Raw genomic sequence first — 11,124 nt, 5'->3', positions numbered from 1 at the left:
TAAAAAGGGACTGATTCTAAGAAAAGTGTGGTGTAAAATCTGTCCCATGCTCTCCCACAGGTGAGTCCTGCTCTAAAATAGGTCACTTGAACATCTTATGTAAAATAGGGGCGGGGGTATGTTGAGGGGCGGGAGGGGGGGTATTTTCCCATTTCTGCCCTTAAATATGATTAAAAAATAAAACGCTAGAAGATCTGTTAATTTCTGTATGAACTAAAGTGAACACGTATTAGTAGTACACGCTATTCATCAAGCAGAAGAAGTTGCTTTACGCAGTGCTGTCTGACCATAATCTTTAATTGACAGCCAATATGACCAATCTGAGCAGGTTTGCATTTCTCTCCGTTCTTCAGCAGGAGGTGATCATTGGTTAGGTTGGGTACACGTCATCACCTTTCGACCAATCGCGGCTCACTTCCGAGCCGCTCGTTTTCCGCCCTCTTCGCTTTATCTGTTACATTCTTTCGCACTTGGTATCAGAGATACTTTGTATCCAGTTGCGTTCTATGGTATCGTTCCATTGTAGCGCGCCATCAGCATCGTATATTGGAAATAGTGCGCGCGCGCGGGCGTGCGTGTGTGTTATTCATTTGTTATTCTTATTTTATATTTATGCACCTCAAAAGCAGAAGGGAGGAAAAGAAGACGTGACATTCACTTTGTTCCCATCATCAGTGCATCAGTAAACAGCAGGTAACAGTAGGAGGATGCTTGCTTTCTGCCTGTCATCCTAATGCAGATCTAATGCATGACGATCCATCTATCCATCCATCCATCTATATGCTATAAATGGATAGATGGAAATATTTTTGGTTTTTTTGTGCTGATTGCAGTTCTGGATTTTAGCTGATGTGCGTGTTAACCATCATGAGGTATTGTTGGCCTTGGTCATACTGACATTTCTCCTGCTCTCTTTCCGGTGGACCTTATAGATCTTACAGCTAGTCATTTTTCACGAGTCGACTGAATTGCGTCTATAAATCAAGCCTTTGACTAGGTTTATGGTATATCAATAATTCATGGCTGAGTTTAATTATTTTTGGTTTGTGTTCTGGGTACGTTTTACCCGCCAGAAATATTGTGATTACAATGACTATTTAATAATTAGTTGCTCTGTACTGTTTTTAGTATGTATTATTAAAAGGCATAATAGACTAGAATAAAATAGACTGTCATTGCATTGACAAGCTGATGTCTGAAAAGCTGATATAATTTTATATTTTTTGTTTCTCTGATATATATATATATATATATATATATTGCTTCAGTGTGTTAGTACATCATAAATGAGTTTATTTAAGGGCTTTATTTTTAATTGGGTTAAAGTTCATGCAGAATTTATGTTTGGTTTGCCCTCTTCTGGACACTTTTGAAAGTGCAGTTTCAGTTTAGTTTCTCATTTGCATGGTCTCATAGTTTCATGTAACCAATTTCATGTGAGGTGATTTGGGATTAAATTTGCATAATCAAATTGCCGTTTGGAACTTTTATGTCATTCATACTAATACTTTTATTTATAGCTACTTAATTATGCCTGTAATTTTTAATGTGTACAGTATATAGTGTATGCAGATGTGCCTAAATGTCTGAGAAACCACACTAGAAGTCTGAGATTTATTATCTGATTGATGATTATGATTTATCTGTCATAAAATGAGAAAAATAGCTAAATGGTCATAATGTATATGTAATTAGTGCTTATGCAATGTAAAGCTGTTGTTTGTTACTATGCCTTATGTATGTATGTATGTATAATTATTTTCACAGTATGTATGAAAATGTAATTGCACACAGTTTGTATCTTGAATAATACTGTAGCACTGTTTTGATCGAGCAGACTGGCAGAGATGATGGTTACCATGACAACACTGTTGCCATAGATACATCTTGTCTGAATGTAGATGTGGGAGTAATTTTAAATATTTATATTTTATGTATTTAACCTTTGTGTGTCTTAGTCTATCGGAGAGAGAATGTAAAACATGACAAGGCTAGATAAAAGTGGAGAGTGAATGAGAGATTACTAAGAATGTCCTAGAGTTCATAGTGAACACAGTGTTGAGAAAAGTCTTCCCTTATCTAAAGGTTGGAAACTCGCTGCCACTGTATATTTGTTGATACATTTTTATAGACATGAAATACACCTAGCAGATACATCTGTATCAGCATTCAATGCTTTTGCCTTAATGGATAATATAACAAAATGTAAATGTGGGTTTATAATCGATGATGCACTAGAGAATGCACATTAGTGGGACATAGAACAGATAGAAATTGGATGTGTTTATGTCGAGAGCAAACATTCAAGCACAATGTCAAACTAACTAATGCCGCTTTGCTTAAATGAAATTTGATTCTGCCGTTTTTAAAAGCCCCCCCTCTCTCTGTAGAAATGGCAGAAGCGCATCAGGCAGTGGCGTTTCAGTTTACTATCACTCCAGATGGGATAGACTTGCAGCTCTCTCATCAGGCCCTGAGACAGGTCTATCTGTCTGGCCTGCGGTCCTGGAAGAAACGTGTTGTACGGCTGAAGGTAAAGACTACCACAAACATTTTTTTTGTGAAAACCACAACTACCATTTACTTTTTTAATACACATTTCTGCTCAAATTGGGAATTATTCATCTGTGCATGTTATTCCAAATGAAAGTGTGTGTATATATATATATATATATATATATTTGTATGTATAACCACACTTTGCCCAGCATGATTTGAAAGTTATTGTTTTTCATTTGTTTATTCTGGGTGTCTGTGCTCATTTTTCTCCTGCATTCATACATTCCATCTCTTACAGAACAACATAATCACAGGCGTGTATCCTGCTAGCCCCTCCTCCTGGTTGTTTGTTGTCATAGCGATTTTGGCCACCATGTACACCCGCTCGGACCCTTCTATGGGCCTCATCGCTAAAATCCAGGAACATCTGCCGGTCAGGTAAACAAGTGATGGACTATATTCCATTCTAAAGTCAGGATTTGCTAAACCAATCTAAAATTTCTGCTGTGTATCTGTAGAGGTTTAAATATTCATGAGATATATTGAAAACTGGTCTTCCTCTTGTTTAACTCACTTTACAAGCTTTTCAAAAGATCAAGGTACACACCCAAGAACATGCACAAAAAGGTGTGTGCTATCATACGCCTTAATTCCAACAAAACATAATCAAAACATGAAAATGTTCATGTTGTAATTTCATAATTTTATTCTTAGAAGTTGAAGACAGCTGTGCAACCCTCTCTCTCCCTCTCTCTCTCTCTCTCTCTCTCCCTCTCTCTCTATTGGACTTTATTGGCATGATTGATGACATATAATATTACATAAATTACAAACTATTTTGCCAGATTACCAACACAAAAAATAAGGTAGCAGTAATTGTAATAAAAAAATGGTATGCATAATTTATTTTTAATGTTTTTAAATATTATTATTATTATTGTTGTTAACTTTATTTATTTTTTACATGTGTTTTTATTTTTGTTTTATTTAATATTTCATGGTAATTAAATAATAATAAATTATCATATTTTATATTTATGTTTAAATGTACTTTCTGTTTTTATGAAACTAAAAATAATTATTTACATTAATAAAAACAATACTAAACATATTTTATATTCATTAAACGTGTATTTTTATTATATTATTTTATGTCAGAAATAATAATATATTATTATAAATTATTATTATTATTCTTTATACATGTATTTTTATTTTATTATTTTATGGCAATAATAATAATATAATATTATTAATTATTAATCATACATTTATTTTTTATTTCACGGCAATAAATAATAACGTAATATAAATTATTATGATTATTTTAATATATGGTAATAAAAAATATACACATTTTATGTTATTTTTAAAAGTTATAATAATTATTTTATGTTAAAAAACTAATATTTATGTTTTTATTTTAATATTATTTTATGGCAATAAAAAAAATACTAAAATTGTTTTGTATTAAATGTAAAGGTATCTTATTATTATTTTATGGCATTTAACAATAATATAAAGATATTTTATATTTATTATTGTAATTGTTATGGTTATAATAATATTACTTTTTAATAACTCTTTAACCTTTAATATTAATCTCTATCTCTGCAGTGATTCTTTGAGCATGCAGTGTCGGACAGTGGTTTCTGCAGTGTTATTCAGCACCGTCCTCTGGTTGTCTCTGATCTTCACCATGAGACTCTGTCTGAAGCAGTTACTGTCTTATCACGGCTGGATGTTTGAACAACACGGGAAAGTGTCCAACACTACAAAGATCTGGGCGGTTAGTACAGTAATACTATCAGACCTAACCTACAGCTAGCCAGGCCATTATCATAATTAAACATTCTCGTTTTCAGGCCATGGTTCGGATCTTCTCAGGCAGGCAGCCTCTGTTGTACAGCTACCAAGGGTCTCTTCCCAACCTGCCCGTTCCTGCGGTCAAAGACACAGTCAAGAGTGTGAGATTATCATGAATTTGATTACTGTGCAATATATAAAGTGAATATTTAATGCCACAATTGAATGCATCATTATTATGAATTAACGTTCCAAACTATGTCTCTTTCTAGTACCTGGAATCTGCACGTCCATTAATGAGCAATTCTGAATATGAGCGGATGGTGACTCTAGCCAAAGAGTTTGAGAGCAGTCTTGGAAATCGTCTGCAGTGGTACCTCAAACTCAAAGCTATGTGGGCCTCCAACTATGTGAGTGCAACCAGAACACAAACAATCCACATAGACTTCAAACTATACCCATCAAATCTATTTAGAGTATCTTTAAAGGGATTGTTCCCCTTTTGTCATCATTTATTCATCCTGATGTATTCTTTCTTCTGCACAACACAAAAGGAGATGTTTTTTTTAGAATGTCACGATTGCTGATTTCCATACAATAGCAGTTGATGGTGACTCACTTTAAAGTTGAAAACTAATTTTCTTGTCTCTGTCTCTTTAAGGTAAGTGATTGGTGGGAGGAGTATATCTACCTGAGGGGGCGTGGCCCAATTATGGTCAACAGCAATTACTACGGAATGGTACGCCTCACGGATAACAACTTCTTGTGTGTGTCTTTATATCTGCCTCCTCTGACCCCTCATCTACTTTGTTCTCAGGACTTCCTGTATGTGACACCGACACCGATTCAAGCGGCGAGAGCCGGAAACACGCTGCACGCTTGTCTCTTGTACCGCAGGAAACTCAACAGAGAGGAAATCAAACCTGTGAGTCCACATTGCATTCCTCACTGATGAGATGGTATTGGGTGAAGGGTAAAAACGTGCTCCTGTCGCCCCAAGCAATGACAGAGATTGATCGCAGAGCTATTTGTAGCTGTGCATCGAACCCTGTTAAGCTATGGATGGATAATTAAAACAATGTAAAATATGTTGTGCGGGTTTGAATAAGGAACGAGTAGCAGCACCTTACAGTTCTGTGTGTATGTTTTTGAGGCAGTTGCAAAAAGTTCTAAAATCGGACTAAAGTGTTTACATGACATTTTAAAAAGACAAATTAAAACTGTTTAATCAAACCACATCTGTGTAAACTTACAGTAAATTCAATACCAGGATTACAAGGATTGCCAATGTTACATCAGCAGTTTTATCCCAATAAAATCATGTTGACACATACAATGATCAGCCAAAACATTATGACCACTCACAGGTGAAGCGATTAACGTTGATCATCTCCTAGCAGGCCACATATCTGGGTAGATTAAGTGGTAGGCAAACAATCAGTTTTCGTAGTCAATGTGTTGAATGCAGGAGAAAAGGACAGGAGTGACTTTAACAAGGGCCAAATTGGTAAGGCCAGACAACTGGATCAGATCATCTCTGAAACGGCAAGGCATGTGGGGTGCTCCCGTCAGTGGACGACAGTGGTCCGAGGAGGGTCAAACCACAAACCGGCGACAGGGTGTTGGGTGCCCAAGGCTCATCAATGTGCAAGGGCATTAACGGTTATCCCATCTGGTCTGAACCAACAGAAGGTCTACTGATGGTTACAGGAGGAATGTCTCACAACACAAATTGCATCGCACCCTCCTGCGTATGGGGCTGCGTAGCCGCAGACCAGCCAGATTGCCTGTGATGACCCCTGTCCACCATCGAAAGCGCCTACAATGGGCACGCGAGCATCGGAACTGGACCTTGGAGCAATGGAAGAAGGTCGCCTGGTCCGATGAGTCCCGTTTATTTTACATCACATGGACGGTTGTGAACGTGGGCACAGTTTTCCTGGGGAAGTGATGACACCAGGATGCACTGTGGGAAGACAAGCTGGTCGAGGGAGTGTGATGCTCTGGGCAATGTTCGGCAGGGAAACTCTGGGTCCCGCCATTCAATCCGATTAAGCATCTGTAGGATGTGCTGGACCAACAAGTTCGGTCCAAGGCAGCTCCACCTCGCAGCATACAGGACTTTAAGGACCTGCTGCTAATGTCTTGGTGCCAGATACCACAGGACACCTTCAGGGGTCTTGTAGAGTCCATTGCCTCGGCGGGTTGGTGCTAATTTGGCGGCATGTGGAGAACCAACAGCATATTAGGCAGATTAGTCATAATGTTTTGGCTCATCCATGTATAGTGTTTACATCTTGTGGCTATACTTTTAAAACGGTGTGTATTTTAATGTTTATGTCTATTTCTCTCTCTGTCAGAGTCGTGTTCCCGGTTTAAATATTCCTCTGTGTGCAGCGCAGTGTGAGAGGATTTTCAACACCACACGCATTCCAGGAGAAGAGACTGGTAACATGCTAACACGCACATGCAAACATACATGACAACTGCTTGCAAGTATTCTGAAAGAAACCAGCAACACGCACTCGTACACATGTTTACTGAGCTATCCAAATGAGGAATGAGGATGTTTTATATAAAGCTAATTGACTAGATACTAACCCAAATGCAAACACTAGCCCTATTTTTATTATAATTAAAAACATTATCTACTTGATTTTTTTACATTCATTTAGCCTTTGAGCATGCCCCCAAAGGCAGTTGCAGTCCATGAGGGAGTTTTTCGGTGAGCAAATATGTAAATCGGTATTGAAAGATCAAACTAATAAAAGATTTTCAGTGGGAATAAATATCGTGTTGTATTGTGTGTACACAGATGGTCTCCTCCCCTGACATTTTAATATAGAACTACAAATGTTTTATAATATTTCTGATCACCAACCCAACATTTGTCAACCAGAAAACCAACAGAACAAATCACGTTAACCACAGGCAGGCTTGATGACGTGGTTGTGGTTACCTCTTATAATACATACATAATACATAAACACCAGAAACGATTTGGTGACTTTTAACTATAAACAAGCCTGAAATACACTGGGGAACTCAGCTCTGTTACAGTCAGGTCTGGACTGGTAATCTGGCATACCGCGCATTTTCCCAATGGGCCGACGCACTTTGGGCCAATCAGGGGCAGACTGGCCATTTGCAGAACCGAGTGGGCCGGTGGGTCGGTCGCGAAACAGGCCGAATTGACCGTGTTAAGCTAAAATGAGCTGCCGCGTTATGCAGAACGGACCACAAAAACGTCGCCGCGATATGCAGAAAAGGACAGCGAACCCCACGGCCCACCCCCATATACACACATATAGATAGATATTTCATCAGATGAGGTTTATTCATGAGGAATTGCAAAACTATCAACAAAAAAACTATCAGCAGAGATTTTTGCAGATAACTGATTGTTCCAAAAAGCAACTTTAGGCACCGATTAATTGGTAAAACTGATATATCTTTCTACCTCTAATATCAATCCATTTTCATTGGTCAGTTTACTAATGAGAGGAGGCTTTACGCCAGCTGACTCCTCCTGCACTTATATCGATTTATACTGTGTTTAAAACTACTTGGCTACACCACAGGAACGAAAAATTTCAAAATACATATTTTGTGATGTATGTTAGTAGGTAAATGTATTAAAACAACTGTTAATTTGATCACTTTTGTTGTTACAATAATTTTTAATACAATCATTTTGAAACTACCCAATTTCTGAGTACAATATTGTTCAGATAAATTTGGTTACAGTGCCACTAGCTGGTCATACATGCTGTAAAAATGGTAAATCTAGAACTCCACCCAGGATGCTATTAATAAAAATAACAAAATACTCAAAATCTACTAGTGGATATTATGCTCTTCTGTTTTTCCAGCTCTTTCTTTCTTGAAATCCCTTAAAGTGATTGTTCACCCTAAGATGAAAAGTCTGCAATCATTTACTCACCTTAATGTTGTTCCAAACCTGACTTTCCCTTTTCTGTGGAACACTAAAAATGTCAAGTCATTCAAGTTTGGACTTGAAAGGCTTGAACTAACCCTTTAAAGGAATGTTTTGTGTGCAAATCAAGATCAAGCATTTGTGGCTGCAAGAGTAGCCATAAGATGTAAATATTCTACATGTTAACATGATTTTAGTGTGATGATGTAAATGTAAATGGCTTCCTAACCTTATTACTTATTCCAATATTAAAACTTTGTTGTCATGACAAAAAACCCTTTAACCACGATATTGGATTTAACTTTACACAGATAAGGTTAGTAAGCATTTTTATCTCACTAAAATCATGTTAGCATGAATAATATTGACATCTTTTAGCTATATTTCTGAAAGTATGTGTATTTTAGTGTTTACAGACTGGCATCATTCACTGCCATTGTAAGGAAGTGCATCACTGTAACCACTTTTTAAATGTTTTTTTTATTTATTTTTTATGAATGAGGGATGAGTCAAAATTATTTTATTGGTTATCAATATTATGCCACAAATACTGTCGATTGAACTTAAAAGGCACCAAGGGTGCTTCTTATTTCCAAAATTGTTCATCCTTGTTTTCTTTCCTTGCTTCCTTTTCTAATTTCCTAGCTCCACCCTCTTAGGAAACGAGGATGGAGGAATCAAAGCAAGACGGATTTATAAAATGAAATGTTATGAAATGGCTCAAGGACGGTGGAGAGAGGAAACGAGGATGCACAATTTAGAAAATGAGAAGCACCCCAAATGAGCTTTGAGACCGATACCGAACAGAAGTAGTTGTCAAAAAGAATAGCAGCAAAATAGCGCACTCAGCTGAAAACTGTTATGAACAACATGGCATAAAAATGACATTAATCCTCAATAATTTGCTGCAACTTCAATATATAAGAATGCTCAAAATGATTGACAGGCAGAAAGCATCAGAGACCGCGGCCTGCGGACACATTTTTGTTTGGTGTTTACAGAGTCTAGAGCTGTCACTGAGATATCTCACTACACATATTACGTGGCAGTGCATGGTCAAAGGAAAACATTTAAGCACAAAGTATGTACACAATGAGAATTTGTGTACATTATTTGAAAGGTATCATGTGTGTTTGTTTTATTTGTGTGTTTAGATTCACTGGTCCACTGGCAGGACAGCGAGTATGTTGGCGTGTTCCACAGAGGACGATATTTCCGCCTGTGGCTATACCACGCCGGCCGCATGTTGTCGCCCAGAGAGATTGAACACCAGATTCAGTGTATCCTTGATGACCCATCACCGCCGGCACCTGGAGAGGCCAAACTTGCAGCTCTGACGGCAGGGGACAGGTAGTATCTACTGACTTACTTCAACAGGTTCATTTGATATGGTAAAACAAACACATACTCAAAGCTGTTTGTGTAAAAACACCCACTGTTTTTATGGAGGCAACCCAAAGGTTCAGTGACTGTATGCCATTTAACAGTGAAACTTTAAGAGGGCCAGTTTCTGCACATTTTAGTTTTAGACATTTGATGTTAAACTTTAATGTGGTCTAGTGACACGCTTGCATTATTTGTTTAGTCTTTTTAATTAGCGCTTCATCATAAAAAGGGATATTATATTAAAATTATAGTTATGAAACTAGATATTATAATGCTATTATATTAGTTAAATGTCTAAACACAGAAGAACCAGCATAATGGCAAGTTTTTATGTTTATGTTGATAAGTTTTGATTTTTTTTCCCAGAATCCCATGGGCTCAGACCAGGAAAGAGTTCTTCTGCTCTGGGGTGAATAAGAGATCTTTGGACTGCATCGAGAAAGCGGCATTCTTTGTTTCACTGGACGATGATGAACAAGGCATGTTGGGAGATGACCCTGCTGGCAATTTGGATCGGTACGCCAAGTCCCTGCTGCACGGCATGTGCTACGACAGGTGAGTTGACCCGGTCACTCCATCCAAAACAAATATGTAAAACATTAACCTCAGCATTATCTAATGTTTGAGAGAACTCTTCGACGGAAATGCCAACATCTCATCAGAATTTTTGAATTGTGAAATATTTTATGGAAACAAGGAAAAATTAGTAATATTTGTTCTAAAGATTGTGCACTAGATCACTAATCAAATTACAAATTTAGCTAATCCTCAAATTCACATCAAAATAGTACAGAGAACATTAATGTTTCAATTAAACTTTTCACTCATCACAAAATAAATTGTAATGAAAATAAACTGCATTCAATTAGGAAAATGCAAAATAGAAACTTTTTCATTAGCATAGTGAGTAGTGAATCCATATTTTAATGCATTTCTTTTGTCTTTGACTGTCGTTCAAGAGTGTTTTGTATCTCGGTGTGTGTGTGTTTGTTCTGTGTGTGTCTAAGGTGGTTTGATAAGTCGTTCACGGTGGTGGTGTATAAAAATGGGAAGAATGGACTCAACGCTGAACACTCCTGGGCGGACGCACCTATTATGGCTCACCTATGGGAGGTGAGAGGGAGAATGAATGCATGAAAAAGAGAAAATATTTACACAATGAAAACAATTAACTAGGGAAAGTCAGTGAAACTAATTAGTGGCCCCAACACAAACCCCATAACAGCATGCTAAAAACACTTGGAATACATTATTGACTGCATAGCAGCATGCTAAAAACACTCCGAACACACTAGCAACCGCATAGCAGCATGCTAAAAACACTCAGAATACACTAGTGACCACATAGCAGCATGCTAAAAACACTCAGAATACACTAGCGACCACATAGCAGCATGCTAAAAACACTCAGAATACACTAGTGACCGCATAGCAGCATGCTAAAAACACTCAGAATACACTAGTGACCGCATAGCAGCATGCTAAAAACACTCAGA

General features: G+C 37.4%; 1 protein-coding gene across 3 annotated transcripts in view; it reads left to right on the top strand.

Moving 5' to 3' along the window:
* Positions 1-459: 459 nt before the first annotated feature.
* The window catches only part of LOC127634054 (carnitine O-palmitoyltransferase 1, liver isoform-like), a 26,788-nt gene continuing 16,123 nt past the window's right edge, over positions 460-11,124 (top strand). For all 3 annotated transcript variants that reach the window (XR_007969323.1, XM_052113454.1, XM_052113455.1), the window contains exons 1-12: positions 460-693; positions 2,391-2,533; positions 2,798-2,937; positions 4,117-4,288; positions 4,365-4,466; positions 4,578-4,715; positions 4,967-5,044; positions 5,123-5,230; positions 6,666-6,753; positions 9,397-9,592; positions 9,995-10,183; positions 10,636-10,741. Coding sequence is in view for 2 of the 3 variants with exons in the window: in XM_052113454.1 (XP_051969414.1) it covers positions 2,393-2,533; positions 2,798-2,937; positions 4,117-4,288; positions 4,365-4,466; positions 4,578-4,715; positions 4,967-5,044; positions 5,123-5,230; positions 6,666-6,753; positions 9,397-9,592; positions 9,995-10,183; positions 10,636-10,741 (1,458 nt within the window). In the remaining variant the exon portion in view is untranslated. The remainder of the gene's footprint in view (positions 694-2,390; positions 2,534-2,797; positions 2,938-4,116; positions 4,289-4,364; positions 4,467-4,577; positions 4,716-4,966; positions 5,045-5,122; positions 5,231-6,665; positions 6,754-9,396; positions 9,593-9,994; positions 10,184-10,635; positions 10,742-11,124) is intronic.

Source organism: Xyrauchen texanus, chromosome 41 (assembly GCF_025860055.1).
Source record: "Xyrauchen texanus isolate HMW12.3.18 chromosome 41, RBS_HiC_50CHRs, whole genome shotgun sequence".
NCBI classification, from domain to species: Eukaryota; Metazoa; Chordata; class Actinopteri; order Cypriniformes; family Catostomidae; genus Xyrauchen; species Xyrauchen texanus.
This window is presented reverse-complemented; position numbering and strand designations above follow the sequence as displayed.